Genomic DNA, 17,198 nt, shown 5'->3' on the forward strand with positions numbered 1-17,198 from the left:
AGTTCTGCCCTTGCTGCAACCAACTCGCACTCGTGGCTACAATGTCATAATTCCATGTGCAGATCCATGCCCTAAGCTCGTCAACCTTATCTAAAGCATTCAATCAGAAAAAAAATTCAATAAAATCTTCAATGGATAGAAACCTGCCTTCTATTTGCAAATAAGTACATAAGAAATAGGAGCAGGAGTAGGACATCCGGCCCATCGAGCCTGCCCTGCCATTCAATAAGATCATGGCTGATCTGTCTGTAAACTCAGCTCCATCTACCTGCCTTTTCCCCATAACCCTGAATTCCCTTACTATGTAAAAACCTATCTAACTGTTTCTTAAATATATTTAGTAAGGAAGCCTCAACTGCTTCCCTGGGCAGGGAATTCCACAGATTCACCACTCTCTGGGAAAAACAATTTCTCCTCATCTCCGTCCTAAATCTTCTCCCCCGAATCCTGAGGCAATGTCTCCTAGTTCTAGTCTCACCCACCAATGGAAACAACTTTCCTACTTCTATCTTATCTATCCCTTTCAAAATTTTGTGTGTTTCTATAAGATCCCCTCTCATTCTTCTGAACTCCAGAGAGTACAGTCCCAGGCGACTCAATCGCTCCTCATAGGTTAACCCCTTCATCCCTGGAACCAAGCTGGTGAACCTCCTCTGCACTGCCTCCAAAGCCAGTATATCCTTCCTCAAGTATGGAGACCAGAACAGCACGCAGTACTCCAGGTGCGGCCTCACCAGTACCCTGTATAGTTGCAGCATGACCTCCCTGCTCTTGAATTCAACCCCTTTAGCAATGAAGGCCAGCGTTCCGTTTGCCTTCTTAATAACCTGTTGTACCCACAAGTCAACCTTTTGCGAGTCATGCACAAGCACTCCCAAGTCCCTCTGCACGACAACAATGGAACAGCATGCTGCAAATTTCTAAATCAGCCTAGAATCGATCTCTTGAATTTCATCTCACTGTTGGTGAGGCGGATTTTAGGATGCTGTCAATTCCCTGGGAGCAGATATGTTACAACAGAAATAAAAATTGGAAGGTTGTAGGATAGTTTATTGATTCATTCCCATCTGATTTGGTACTTTCTGATTGGAAGACCAATTTTACTCTGATGATAAGATCGATTCTTGACCTCACAATCTACCCTGTGATGTTCTTGCATTGTATTCTCTACCTGCACTGCACATTTCTGTAGCTGTTGCTCTTTATTCTGCATTCTCTTATTGTTTCACCTTGTAGCACCTCATGCATCGTGTAACAATTTGATCTGTATCAACAGTATGTAAAACAGGCTTTTCATTGTACCTCAGTAGATGTGACAATAATAAATAAATACTGGTACTTCAAACCATCTGGCAACCTGACAGAAGGATTCAGATTTCATAGACGATAAACCATGAAATGTAATGCAATGCAATTATACACTCATTGGACACTTTATTATCTGCAGGAGTGGAGCCTGGTGTGGTCTTCTGCTGATGTAGTACATCCACGTCAAGGTTTGATATGTCATTCATTCAAATATGCTCTTCTGCACACCACTGTTGTAATGGATGTTAATTTGAGTTACTGTCGCCTTCCTGTCAGCTTGAACCAGTCTGGTCATTCACCTCTGACCTCTCTCATTACCCACAGAACTGCTGATCATTGGATTTTTTTTTTGTTTTTCACACCATTCTCTGTAAACTCTAGAGATTGTTGTGCATGAAAATCCCAAGAGATCAGCTGTTCCTCAAATCCTCAAATCACCCAGTTTGGCACCAATAATTATTTCACTGTCAACATCACTTAGTTCACTTTTCTTGCCCATTCTGATGTTTCATCTGAACACCAACTGAACCTCTTAACCATGTCTACAGACTTTAATGCATTAAGTTGCTGCTACACTATTGGCTGATTAGATATTTGCATTAACGAGGTGTGCAGGTGTACCTAATAAAGTGGCCACTGAGTGTATGTACCTAACAGAAGGATTCAGATTTCACAACCATGAAACCAAATGCAAATATATATATATATTACCTGAAACTGAGATGAAACTATAGGTTTACTGAGTGTTTTATGAAGTCAAGTATTTCCAGCACATTATTATGCTGTGTGTTCTCTTTCCTGATTTTCTATACTTGTTAGTTTTTGGAATGTCTGTGGACATTCACAGAATGAAGCACTTTGCAAGCATGGTATCCAGTTTGACCAATCATCATGCCAGTACACAATATGGTAAATTGTACAAAATAAAAGTGCAACCAGTTGGTCCCACGTGAATTTGTATCATTTCATTCCCGTATCTGCAAATTGATATTCATCATTAGTTTGCCATTAATGAGGCCATACAATTTTAGAAAAGTAGTCACCTGGTAATGGTCTACTTTGATTTGCTGTTGCCTCCTTTACATAGGAAAAAATGTGCAAAATTATTTTCTTGGAAAGCAAAGGTCCTATTGCTTTTGTGAATCGTTGGGCCTGTGGTAACCTTGAAGAAAAAAAACTGGTTGAACAAATTCAGAATTTTGAGGTAATATTTTACAGCTCACCAAGTAGACCTTGTTGACAGAATGGGGTCAAGGAGGCATTAATATAAAACACAGAATGTGAAGCCATTAATTTTCAGACACCAGTAAGCCAGTAGCTGAGGACTTGGGCACTTGGACTAAATTTATGTGAGCACTGAACAACTGAGCTGCAATGATGTCTACTATTTTGACTTTGAAGAAACTGTTTTTTATCCAGTTTCATGATTGCCTTCGAAACATCTTTCCATGATGTTTATTGTAAATGAAGCAGGTACTGTTAACTACAATACATGAAAGGCTTTCTGCAAAAGAAGTCTTTAATGACCAGATGCAGCAATAAACACAAATAAGGCAAGTAATACACCAAAAATATTGCATATTTAGGAAAAATCATCTTAGTTAAAGTCGAAACTGTTAAGAGTAAAACTCCTGCAATGAAGTATAATAGGGTTGTTTGGTCAATAAAATTATTGGTTGAATCAGAGTTTTGGACCTGCATGCCCAATTCAGTACCCCAAGTAGAAGGTACTACATTATGAGAACATTATCATTAGCCTGGTGAATGATTAACCTATGCACTCACACTATGAGATAGGGTAATTGATATTAAATATTAATTTATCTCTGTAGACGCTGCCAAATCCAAGTGATTCTAGTATTTTTAGTCTTTGCTTTAGAACTGTCCTGGAGGAAATTTAAGTAAGTTCTTCCTGCTTTGTGTTCTTAAAATAAACATGTTTAATATGAGGTTATGAACACATACTTCCTAGATTTCAGAATCAGCATTAGAATCAGGTTTAATATCACTGGTGTATGCCATGTAATTTGTTGTTCTACAGGAGCAGTCCATTGCAAAACATAATAATAATAATTATAAAATTACAATAAGTTTATATTTAACAAATTAAATTTAATTAGTAGTAAAAAAGAGAAGAAAAAGTTAGTGACGTAGTGTTCATTGTCCATTCAGAAATCTGATGGTGGAGGTGAAGAAGCTGTTCCTGAAATGTTTAGTATGTGTCTTCGCTCTGTACCACCTCCTTGATGATAGCAATGAGAAGTGGACATGTCCTGGAAGATCTGCATGCACCCCCTTCTGAAAGCTGGCAAGTACAGTATATTGTGAATGAGCATGCACCTCCCCTATAAGAAAAGTAGCTGGCGCATCTCTGTCTTGTAACTACTCTGTAAAAAAATTATCACTGATATTTAAGTAGAAGTTTTACACAAAGTATCGACAAATTTAATAAAAAAAATTAAAAAGATTGTAGACAGTGCGAGAGGGAGGATAGCAGGTGATAGAGAAGGGGCGTGCTCAGACCGATGGTTTGAGATGTGGCTATTTTAATGCAAGGAGTAATATGAACAGGGTGGATGAGCTTAGAACGTGGATCAGCACTTGGAGCTATGATGTTGTGACCATTACAGAGACTTGGATGGCTCAGGGGCAAGAATGGTTACTTGGAGTGCCAGGCTTTAGATGTTTCAGAAAGGAGAGGGAGGGAGGTAAAAGAGGTGGGGGTGTGGCACTGCTGATCAGAGATAGAGTCACGGCTGCAGAAAAGTAGGAAGTTATGGAGGGATTGTCTACTGAGTCTCTGTGGGTGGAAGTTAGGAACAGGAATGGGGTCAATAACTCCATTGGGTGTTTTTTATAGACTATCCAATAGTAACAGGGACATCAAGGAGCTAACAGGGAGATAGATTCTGGAAAGGTGTAATAATGACAGGGTTGTCGTGGTGGGAGATTTTAGTTTCCTAAATATTGATTGGCATCTCCCTAGAGCAAGGGGTTTAGATGGGGTGGAGTTTGTTTGGTGTGTTCAGGCAGGTTTCTTCACACAATATGTAGATAAGCCTACAAGAGGAGAGGTTGTACTTGATTTGGTATTGGGAAATGAACTTGGTCAGGTGTCAGATCTCTCAGTGGGAGAGAATTTTGGAGACAGTGATCACAATTCTATCTCCTTTACCATAGCATTGGAGAGGGATAGGAACAGGAAAGTGTTTAATTAGAGTAAGGGGAAATATGAGGCTATCAGGCAGGAACTTGGAAGCATAAATTGGGAACAGATGTTCTCAGGGAAATGTACAGAAGAAATGTGGCAAATGTTCAGGTACGTTCCAATGAGACAGGGAAAGGATGGTAGGGTCCAGGAACCGTGGTGTACAAAGGCTGTTAAAAATCTAGTCAAGAAGAAAAGAAGAGCTTACAAACGGTTCAAAAACTTGGTAATGATAGAGATCTAGAAGATTATCAGGCTAACAGGAAGGAGCTTAAGAATGAAATTAGGAGAGCCAGAAGGGGCCATGAGAAGGCCTTGGCGAGCAGGATTAAGGAAAACCTCAAGGCATTCTACAAGTATGTGAAGAGCAAGAGGATAAGACATGAGTGAATAGGACCAATCAAGTGTGACAGTGGAAAAGTGTGTATGGAACCGAAGGAGATAGCAGAGGTACTTAATGAATACTTTGCTTCAGTACTCACCACAGAAAAGGACCTTGACAATTGTAGGGATGACTTACAGCGGACTGAAATGCTTAAGCATATAGACATTAAGAAAGAGGATGTACTGGAGCTTTTGGAAAGCAACAAGTTGGCTAAGTCACCGGGACCAGACAAGATGTACCCCAGGCTACTGTAGGAGGCGAGGGAGGAGATTGCTGAGCCTCTAGCAATGATCTTTGCATCATCAATGGAGACTGGAGAGGCTCCGGAGGATTGGAGGGTTGCGGATATTGTTCCCTTATTCAAGAAAGGGAGTAGCGATAGCCCAGGAAATTATAAACCAGTGAGTCTTACTTCAGTGGCTGGTAAGTTGATGGAAAAGACCCTCAGAGGCAGGTCGTGCCTGATGAGCCTGACTGAATTTTTTGAGGATGTGACTAAACACATTGATGGAGGTAGAGCAGTAGGTGTACTGTAAATGGATTTCAGTAAGGCATTTGATAAGGTACCCCATGCAAGATTTATTGAGAAAGGTAGGAGGCATGGGATCCAAGGGAACATTGCTTTGTGGATCCAGAATTGGCTTGCCTACAGAAGGCAAAGAGTGGTTGTAGATGGGTCATATTCTGCATGGAGGCCAGTGACCAGTGGTGTGCCTCAGGGATCTGTTCTGGGACCCCTACTCTTTGTGATTTTTATAAGTGACCTGGATGAGGAAGTGGATGGATGGGTTAGTAAATTTCCTGATGACACAAATGTTGAGGATGTTAAGGATAGTGTGGAGGGCTGTCAAAGGTTACAGCGGGACATTGATAGGATGCAAAACTGGGCTGAGAAGTGACAAATGGAGTTCAACCCAGATAAGTGTGAGGTGGTTCATTTTGGTAGGTCAAATATGATGGCAGAATATAGTACAAATGGTAAGACTCTTGGCAGTGTGGAGGATCAGAGGGATCTTGGGGTCCGAGTCCATAGGACACTCAAAGCTGCTGCACAGGTTGACTCTGTGGTTAAGAAGGCATAAGGTTCATTGGCCTTCATCAATCGTGGGATTGAGTTTAGGAGCCGAGAAGTGATGTTGCAGATATATAGGACCTTGGTCCGACCCCACTTGGAATACTGTGCTCAGTTCTGGTTGTCTCACTACAGGAAGGATGTGGAAACCATTGAAAGGGTGCAGAGGAGATTTACAAGGATGTTGCCTGGATTGGGGGGCATGCCTTATGAGAATAGGTTGAGTGAACTCGGCCTTCTCTCCTTGGAGCGACGGAGGATGAGAGATGACCTGATAGAGGTGTATAAGATGATGAGAGGCATTGATCATGTGGATAGTCAGAGACTTTTTCCCAGGGCTGAAATGGCTAGCACGAGAGGGCACAGATTTAAGGTGCTTGGAAGTAAGTACACAGGAGAGGTCAGAGTATGTTTTTTTTTTACACAGAGTGGTAAGTGAGTGGAATGGGCTGCCGGCGACCATGGTGGAGGTGGATACGATAGGGCCTTTGAAAAAACTCCTGGATAGTACATGGAGCTTAGAAAAATAAAGAGCTATGGGTAACCCTAGGTAATTTCTAAGGTAAGGACATGTTTGGCACAGCTTTGTGGGCCAAAGGGCCTATATTGTGCGATAGGTTTTGTTTCTAAAACCATTATTAGAGGCAAAGAAAACTTGTTTTGGAATGGCCAAGTTCAGAGTCCAAACCTTAACCCAATTGAGATGCTGTGACATGACCTGAAGAAGGATGTTCCTGCAAGGTATCCCAGAAATATTGATGAACTGAAACAGTTTTGTGTGGAGAAATAATCTAACATTTCTCCTCACCGTTGCACAAGTCTGATCAGCAGCTACAGGAAACATTTGGCAGAGGTTATTACTACTAAAGAAAGTTCCACCAGTAATTAAGTACAAGGGTTCATATGTTTTTTCCAGCCTCAACAAATGTGTCAATAAAGACACAAGATATACAATTATTTCTGTTATTAGCTTAGGCAGATTGTGTTTGTCTATTATCGTGACTTAGATGAAGATTTGATCCTATTTTATGAGTAATAAATACAGGTAACCAGGTAAACGCAAACAGTTCACAAACTTTTTCTTATAACTATTCAGTCAACTTATTTTTTAAGATCACCATAGATCATTCTTATCTGTGCAATTTGCATCAATATAAACTGTTTCCACTTGGGAGATAGAAGACAGAGGTGAGTTTAGACAAATTCTGGTGGCTTCTGATATTCTGTTGATCTGTTTTTTTAATAACTGCATACTGCAACTGAACATACTTATAATTGTTTGCCTAACTCAACCAAAAGAAGTTCTCAAGGAACATGTAGCTTGGATGAGTGAATAAATAAACTGTTTTTGGTACTGTATACACTTTTTCTAACTCGAAGTTTTCCCTGAACAAACCTTGTGGTGTATGACTGGAAATTCAAAACATTTACACACAAGCCAAAGTATTAAAGGACACCATTCCAAAGTTAAGTTATATTATTTTTATTTGTTAGAAATTCTATCAGTGTTTGAACATTAATATTTAGGGAGCTTGCACAATATCCATTTCCCATGATGTAAAATGGATAAAATTAACAAGGCACGTTTTCCATGGAAATTGAAACCAAATTAAGTAACATTTAGAATAGTTGCTTTCTTTTTAACACTGTAAAACATCTTCTCCAATTGTAAGTTATAATGAAAGTGTGCACTGAAACTGTCTCAGTTATGATCCAACACAATGGCATCATTACATATAAACTCTTTAAAAATATACTTCTGTCAAAAGACTTGATGACTACTATGTACACTACAAAAATAAATTTTCATATAAATAAATTATATGGCATACATTTATCTTTGTAACTGAAATGAAACAAACTCACCCCTACCGACACTGGCAGGCAATGAAACCCAGTTTGAATATTTTTCCTTTTGCATCCTCATACTAAAATCTACGTTCTTAATGTAACTGTTATATATCTTTCCTATTTAGTTATTAACATTAGTAAGCACTTTATACAGATTAAAAATCCATTACAAAGTAAAACATTACTGTAATAATGTTTCAAACAGAAAAATCCCTGCATTTTTGTTATAAACTGGCATACAAATTCTGTAAGAAACAATCTTATGATACAAAAATATAAATATCACAAAAATACAATTTTTCTTAAAAACATAGTTGCCAGCCATTGAGAAATTCTCCCTTTGCCAGTATGACTATAGGAGAAAATGTGCAGAAGCAGCAGATAGTGGAGGAGGGAGAGGAGAGAGTACACAAACATATATTTGCTTTTGATAGACTCTGTGCTATTAAACAAATAAAGGGGGGGGGGTGGGTGGGGGAATAGCTGGTGAGAATTGATGTACACCAAAGCAAAAGCAGTGGGAAGCCACTCTGAACTTTTGACACCATTTATACTATGGCAGCTGAAGTTAGTTCCAATTAACACCATACATTTTTTTGTGAATTCTGGATGATAATGGGTCACTGCAAGTGCCATATAGAATATCACACACATTTCAATGCCAGGGGTTCTTTCAATATATTAAAAAGGCAATTAAGGTTAACCCTTAGTGTGCTATTGGCAGTAGCTTTTTTTTCCCCAACACTTAAAAGAGAAAACAAACATAGCTTATCTGAAACACAATTTGGCATCATCTGTTACTTCAATCAAAGTGGCATAATTGAAAAAGATATGCAAAATTCAATCTGAACTTTTGGTGTTAGCATTAAAATTGGCTGTTCATTATAAAGCTTTCCTAATTTTCCTTTCCATAAATTCAAGTTAGGGAAATATATAAATGGTGGTAGATCCAATATTGAACATCTGAAATATTTTGATGAACATATTTCTTAATTGTATAGAATTCCTTTGTTATCTCAATGTATTTGATTATATAATTGATAATTATGAATTAATAAATGCATTCACATATGAATTTTATGTGGATGTCTGTTACAAATATTACAAAAGGAATTTTTTCCCCGATCAACGTTCATTCACCATATATTAAAACATCTAAATGAGGCACCTGGATAATCATTAAGTGACGATTGTGCTTCAAGTTCTTGTTAATTTGATTTCAGAATATTCAACAGAAAGAAAATGAGACACTGGAGGTCATGATCCACAGATCCCTCGAAACACTATAGCCAAATAAATACATTTGAAGTGCAACTGCTGTTGGAATGTAGGAAATGTTTGTAATTCTTCCATATATTACATTTATATGTATAAAAAAATTAATTGAGGTTGCTGTTGGAGAATTATGACCATGTCTACCCACTTGGTTTGAGTACAATGATGCCAAACATGTATTACAGTAGATGAACTCAACATTAATATAAACCAGTGTTTTGAAGGCATAGTTCCTGTGCGCCTCTCTACATATTTACAAATAAAGATGGAACTGCAGTTAAACCTCCTTTCACAAGTTCACTTGACTGGATGTATTTTTACAAATATACAAATCTTCGCTAAAGAAAACAGTGTATGAGCTTACTGGTGGGAATTTTGCAAAAACATAGATTGACAATAAATAAAAAAAATTAAAAACTGTCGCTTTGTTAGTATGACAGTTAGAAACTGCAGATACAGTTTATCATTCAAAGCATCTGAGGGTGTCAATAAATATACACATACACACACACTAAGGGTTAAATTAAAACAACATGGACATGTATAATACACCACAAAAAGAATCAAATAACTACAACTATCAAGGTCATAAAGATTAACGTGCTTTTCTTCATATCTGGTCATGAACCACGCATAGCGTGTTTGTAAGTTAACAGTGAACATTTTATACTACCACAGATCTGTGATATACAAAATTAAAATATTTTAACAAAATGTGTACCTTTACAAAATCCTATCACATGAGCAATATTTGCATAGAATAATTATACAATTATACAATATTTCAAGCAGCAGCAACATATGCTGACATTTATGACTAAGTTAAGCTTAAATGTGGCACAGATAAACAGATCAATGTACATAACATATGGATCACATAAAATTGTTCCCAATCCATTTACTGGAGCTTTACAACTCCCAAAATTATACCTACTTTACATTGTACATTTGTATAATACATATGTATACATCCTTTAAATATTATAGAGAAGCAATATTTAACAAATACAATAGATTAACAGTTACAGTAAACTGTTTTCACAATTCAAGATCGCCTGTGTTTATAGCCTGTAGCTTTCAGGATCAGACTATGCAAATTAATTGTTTTCCCATCTTTGGCCATATCAAAAATTCCATTCTGTAATAGTAAAAAGAAAGTAAAACTATTAGTTAATGATAATATTTTCACATCGTATAATAGTTTTCAGACCATCATCTTTCTTGAATGTAGTATGATTTACTAACATAAATGTAATTAAATCAGTTATTTTCTATCTGATCGAAGAAACAATTTGTTTTAATTATCTACCTAATGTAATTCATCTGTTCAAAATAGTTTTAAACAATATTGCATCTTTCACCAAACTTCCCTCGTAAACCTACCTAATGTGTTTTGTTTCCATTGCTCTGTGTTTCACATTCAACGTCCTCCAACTCTAAAACTTCCACCTTTGAGTCTCTTTCATAATGTGCATCAAAGGGCACATGAGGATCAACAAATGCTCCTTCATCGGTTTCGCTGTATTCCTCATAATGGGGGCATCCTCCAAATGCATTTTGGCTGGGGATTGGAGGGTGGACAGCAACAGTGACTGAGGCTGTAGCAGTCACAGTAGTGATAGGCTGGCAGTACGTTGGTGCAGAAGCACCACTGGCAGTGAACGCTGGATTCCTTGTCTTATGAAAATGTGACCTATGACTCGAATAATCATTATTGCTTATTCTGGAATGCCCATCGTGAGCAGTTTCAAAAGCATCCACACGCGGTCTGCAAGGAGGCGGTCGAAACCCTTCCCTTGCCTCCGAACTGTGGTCCCTGCAACTCCTCCGGGACTGCTGATGTTTGATGTTCTGTGCGGGTGGCGGCCTTGGTCTTGGCCGATGGAATCTGGATTCTGGCTGAACCACCTGAAAGTAAAGTGAATTATCAAATGGTAAGGAAGTATTCACAATAACAATGTAAGGATTCTGAGTGAAGAAACTTCTCCTCGTCTCGGATCAAAACAGCCATAATCTTATTAAATGGTTCAGCAGATTCGATGGGCCAAATGGCTTACTCCTGCTCCCATTTCTTATGTTATGTTCTTAGATTCTTTTGATCCATTAAGTCACTTGTGCATTCCAATGAGATCACTTCTCACTCTTCGAAACTTTAGCGAATAGGGTTCTAGCCTATTTAATCTCTCCTTGTATGATAAATGTGTCATCTCAGGAATCAGTCTTGTGTATCTTCCTGGCATTCTATCTACAGCAAAAATATTCCTCTTTAGAAAAGGAGACTAAATTATAGAAATCAAAAACCTGCAGCTGCTGGCATTCCAGAATAAACAGCAAAGTACTGCAAAGATTTCGTCAGTCAGGCAGCATCCATGGAAAGAGAAACAGTTCATATTTTGTGTCTTCTCTTTGCATTGATGCCGTTTGACCTGCTGAGTGTTTCTAGCAGATTTTGTTTCTACTCCAGATATGGTTGCACCAAGGCCTTACATAATAAAGCAAAGGTGTTTTTTTCCTTGAAGTCAAATCCTTTTGCAACAAACATCCACAAACATGGCCTTAATTACAGCTTGCTGCATCTGCATGTACAAGGATATCAGAGTCCTTTTGAACATCATCTTTTCCCAATCTCACTCCATTCAAAATAACTCAGCAGTTGTTTTTTTTTACAAACTGAAATACATAATCGCTATTTAACCTACGATGTACTGTCTACCACATTGCTGTGCACACGTGTATAATATATGTGCATCTCCTTGAAGCCTCATTAAATGCACATTGCTAATCACATTCCCACTAATCACCAATTCTCCTACAATAACAGAAATATCCTCAAAGAATTCCAACCGATTAGTCAAACGCAAATTCCCTTCAAAGATCCAGGTTGGTCTTGCACTATCGCATTAATATTTTCCAAACATTTTGATGTTTTTTGCTTTAAGATAGATTCTAGGGTAACAGGTTTGTAATTTCCCTTTTTTCTCTCCCTCCCTCCTTTGTTAAATAATGGAGTCCAGATCTGTACTCTATTGAAATCATTCCAGGGTCTATATAGCTTTGAAAGAAAATGATAAGCAAAGAATTTTTTTTTCAAAAAATTGGCTTCACTTACTGCAGACCTGGGGAAGACAGGATTTTCTGTGGCTTCCACCATGATTTGATGAGGTGGTGCTGCAGGACTGAGGCTGGATTCATAATGCTTAAGTTCTTCACTAATCCCAGAAACTGTAGTTTGAGAGCTGAATTCAGAATCTGAAGAATCAGATCCATTATTCCCTTGTTCAGGGGGAACTGCAAATCTCACAACTCGAGGTGGTGGCTCTGGTGATGGAGTAGGCAACCTTGTTCTTCCTTCGGAAGGTGAGATCTATGGACAAATGTGAAGAATGATTAGTAATCTTTGGGAATTCTTCTCTCTGTTTACAGTGAGGTGGTGTTTTAAAGTCTGAAATAATTCACCAAAAGCAGAGTTAATAACTCAGTCGATGATTACATCAGAACCAGAAAAATTTAAGGATAATACAATATTTTAATTGCGATCAAGTGGTGGAAGAACAGAAAATAAAAAGTGGCCTTTGAAGGAGCGGAAACCAAAAACAAAAAAAAATTGGATGACAAGTAGCTATGGTATTGGCTGAAAGATAGTGGCAAAGGCTAGCGACCAGCAAAAGCTGGGAATGTGAGTATGAACATCTGAAAAGGTGGAATTCAATAGAATGAAAACTTTAACACTTCCTTCTGCAGAAATTACTTGGCTCGCACAGAGTTTTAATGTGTAAAAACACTTAATGTTGGAAAAATGGTAAATGATATAGAATTTTTGAAACTGGATAAACTGACAACTCCAAACTAAATACAATGAATTCAAGTTAATTGGTCCATTGGTTAATCAGGTCAGCCACTTAATTGGGACAAATCTTAAAGAACAAACAATTGGAGAAAATAGCAGAGATTCCCTTAATTTATTTGGGACACTATACCACCTAACTGGGGCAGGAGGCTGGTTTCTAACTAGTGTCAGTCACGCGCACTTGTGTGGCCGTTAGACAATACACAGTGCTTTAAATAAAAAGTTTTTAAAATAGCATCAGTTGTGCATGTTTGTCTTAAAAAGGCAGCGATGTTTTGTCACTAATAGTTGGCAAGACAACTCAGAACTGTTTTGCTCACTGAGGTTCAAGCAGTCAGGCTTGGAGGTGCTAGAAACGGCTGGGAGTGAAAAATGAAACAATTTAACTACATCAACAGGTTAGAAACTACGAAGAATTTGAAGATATCGACAATCATCTTGAATGTTACAACTAAAATGAAGATTTGGAAGAAATAATCATCGACAGCATTGTATGAAGCCAGTCCATTATCGGCACTGATTTTGTGCATTTATTGTCAAAAGATGAGAATACAGATGAATTCCTCTGTGGACAAGTATTAGGAACTAATAAGTAGCTTTATAGTATTGTAGTAGTACTGGTAATGTTCTTATTTGCTCTGTATTTCATATAAATACAGAATTTGTTATTCAGTTTGTCTATTTTATACCTTTGTAACTACTTCCATGAACCTTCCGCTATTTCGGGCATCCACTTAGTTGGGCCAAAATGGTTCTGAAGAGTCCCAGTTAACTGGAATCCACTGTATGTCGCAAATTGCTAAGAGAAGTAAGGGAGGGAAATATAGAAGATCTTGGCATCATTTTTCAGATCTCCTGTTCTACAGGAATTGTGGTCTGGTAACTTGCACGAATTACAGATCAGTTAGTTTATTTTTGTTGGTGAGCAAGTTGCCTAGGATAATGTCAAGGGACAATATAAACCTTTTTTTTGAAAGCCATGGATTAAACCGGAATAGTTATCACTCATTAGTTCAGATCCTGTCTGACTAACCAGAGGTAACAAAAAGCTTCAGTGAGGGTTCACAGGGGATGGCTGGGTGGGTGAGAACAGAAGAACCAAAGGAGAAATTTCTTGAGCGGGAATGTATAGCCAACAGTTTTAAAAAGGAAACAGTGATGGTGAACAGGGAAAGTTTAAACAACAATGCCCCACAAAGGAGTCAGTACAGGTTAAAGGGTAAGCTGTAAAGATCATGGGAGCAAAGCCTCAATCTCGTGGAAGGAATTACATTACAAAGAGAAGGTGGTTGATGATGGAAAAACGGCTCAGAATTGAAGTAGTTGGACAATGTTCTTTGGCCATGATGCAGATAGTTGCATTTTCATTTCAAGAAATAAAGCAGTCAGATTTGAGCAGCTAAGCTCACACTCCAATGCAAGCCCGAGCCCCCCATATTTCAGGCAAGATAACAATCTGGAGACCCCATCTGCTTTGCAATTAAGACAATGGAAAGCTCAACATGATGAAGTCAAATGTGGCAATTGATGGCACATCAGTAATATACCAAGTGTGTTCAAGTTTCCTTTCTTGGTTGACCAAGCCACTATTTGATAAGGTTAATAGTTTCCTAGTGGTACAAGGATCAAAACTGAACCTGGTGCTCGTGAATCTGTTCAAGCTAGCATTTAAATCCTTATATCTTTTGTGGGCAACATTTTAAATAAATGTTTTCTTTTGCAGTTTTTGCAATGCGGCAAAAATTCATCATCTGCATCTGAGTGACTTTGTGGTAAGCAGAACTTTAATGGCTTAAGTACACCAACCCCAAGCCACGCTTGAAGATTTTATATGATAGAAATCAGACAACAACATTGTTGTGCTGTTTCTCTGGACTTTGATTGCCTATAGTCAGAATACAGTATTAGCAAACTTACTTTCGTTCTAATATCAACTCATTAGAAGTACCACAGTTATCATGAAGAAAATGAGAAACATACCTCTGGAAGTGGTCCAAAGTAAGACAGCAGCACTGGAAGCAAGACTAACCCATTGAGAACACCCAGAATGGTTAAGATAGCTAGGACTGCAAAGAAGTACCTGTAATAATAAAGAACAGTGCAATTAATTTCAAGGAATTCCTTAAACTGCTAATTTTTTGCACATAAAACCAAACCTTAGTGTAAATATAAATTCAAAAAAATATCACAGCAATTATTTACCTTTCACATCACTGAGGATATATCCTACAACAACAGTTAGTTGACCAAAAAGAGAGAAGAGTAAATTAATTGGTTAATTATATTGACAACAGTATAAACTGTTATTCATGAAGTCGTTACACATACAGAAAAATATGGAACGTGGAGCGAATGACCAGAGGTTCATACAGCATGAACAATGAAAGAGGCCCCATTATTGTAACCCCAGCAGAAGCAAAGTAATGAAGCAAAGGGTGTAGAATTTAAACAAGTTAGTCTAGAGCAGGGGTTCACAACCTTTTTTATTCCATGGACCCTCACCATTAACTGAGGGGTCCATGGACCCCAAGTTGGGTACCTCTGGTCTAGAGGCAGGGGAAGGAAAGTATCAGGCAGCTAACCCATTGTGAAACACTGCTATTTCTCACTAAAGAAGATGACTGTGCTGCTCTAAAGAGCACTATATGAGATCATTCTTACCCTCAGCCATTAGGCTCTATAATGAGTTAACCTGTAGCTGGGGAAGTGATGACCCCCTCCTGTTAGACTGTTTGAAGCAACTTATTTTGGTTGTTTCTTACTTCTCAATTAGTATTTGTATGTCTGTGCACTTGTAATGCTACTGTGACACTAATTTCCTTTGAGATCAATAATATCTAACCATCACCTCACAAAGTATCAAAACTTTTTGTGTACACCACTTAGAGATGCTGAATTGCAGTTTTATTAAATAGTTCATATTAAAATACATTATAGAGCATAAACCAAGATTCTGTCACAAAATGCTACCAATTTGACAGTTTACAGGAGCAGTTTACAACAGCGTCACTGCAGTGCAAACCAAATTTTTTGTAGTATAATTAAGTATCCATGAATAATCTTGTTTTGGGTCAGGGATTAAATACATTTATTAAAGTATATATACACATATACAGTACAACTTTGAGATTCAAAGACAGTCATACATTCAACGTGAGCGAAAGAATAAATCATGCAAACATTTTTTTTTAAAACGTGCAAACAATCCACAGAACATGAACCACAGAGACCCTGAAAACACGTCCACAGCCACGGCTGCTGGTGCGAGTGCCAGTGGCTGAAGGCTGTACTTCAACAGTCAGTTCAGCATTGAAGCGAATAAAGCCACAAGGAATAGTGAGCTGAACACCGGTTTGTCCATCACCTTGGCCTCGACGCCTTAATCTGCCCTGGCGCTTCAATCGGCCAAACATCAGTTTGATATCTGCTCTCGGATCTGGGCCCCTCAGCTTCAATCCAGCCTGAAGTTTGAGTCTGGTCCCAAGTCCGCTCCAGCAATGGTCACTTCAGCAGTAACTGCGTTCTCAAGAGTCCAGTTCACCAAATATGCCAGGGTACCACAAAGAAGCCAGGCCGTACAGACAGTTCAAAAACACACCTCCCAGTGGAAAATTACAGGCTGCAAATTGCAGTAATTGTAGTCCCGAGGAAGTATATTTAGTAGAATTGTTACCAGTTTTGTTAGTTGCCTGCAATGCATTGCCATGTCTCGCCAGCGTCATCTTCGCAAAAAGATTTATTCAAACATACCATTGCCCAAATGGTTAACTACTCTAGATTTCAAGATTTCCCTGGAATCTTCATAAATGCAAAGTAAACTTCTAACCAAAGGAGACCAAAGGAGAATATCTTTAGTATTTATTCTACCTGGGAGAAGCCTTGTAGATACACTTACGAATAAAGGATTCTAGGGCACAACAATGGATAAGACTTTAAAGGACATCATTGTACAGCAGCACAATTAGTCTAATACCAAATGCAAAATTTTCTTAAAATAAAGATTACATCAAGTAGCAGTGACTATCTTCTTTTCCAACTAGTAATGATATCCATTTGTGATTTCGTTAGCCAAGTGTAGTCTTTATCATTATAACTCAATATAAACCAGTAAATAATATCATACGAATAACAGAACCATGTTAAGGAGAGATTACATTATAACCAAAAAATGGTCTGTTTACTTCAAATATATTGCAAAAATTAAGCAATCATTGTCATTTAGCTTATTGGCTGCCCTATTTCAAAAAAACAC

The 17,198-nt window shown here is 38.1% G+C and overlaps 1 protein-coding gene across 3 annotated transcripts in view; it reads right to left on the reverse strand.

The window, feature by feature from the left end:
• Window positions 1–7,484: 7,484 nt before the first annotated feature.
• The window catches only part of ptch1 (patched 1), a 71,512-nt gene continuing 61,798 nt past the window's right edge, over window positions 7,485–17,198 (reverse strand). For all 3 annotated transcript variants that reach the window (XM_063068864.1, XM_063068862.1, XM_063068863.1), the window contains exons 21-24: window positions 14,927–15,026; window positions 12,209–12,463; window positions 10,483–11,007; window positions 7,485–10,237 (exon numbers count right to left, since the gene is read on the reverse strand). In XM_063068864.1, coding sequence (XP_062924934.1) covers window positions 10,483–11,007; window positions 12,209–12,463; window positions 14,927–15,026 — 880 coding nt within the window. In that variant the 3' untranslated portion in view covers window positions 7,485–10,237. The remainder of the gene's footprint in view (window positions 10,238–10,482; window positions 11,008–12,208; window positions 12,464–14,926; window positions 15,027–17,198) is intronic.

Source organism: Mobula hypostoma, chromosome 16 (assembly GCF_963921235.1).
Source record: "Mobula hypostoma chromosome 16, sMobHyp1.1, whole genome shotgun sequence".
NCBI lineage: Eukaryota > Metazoa > Chordata > Chondrichthyes > Myliobatiformes > Myliobatidae > Mobula > Mobula hypostoma.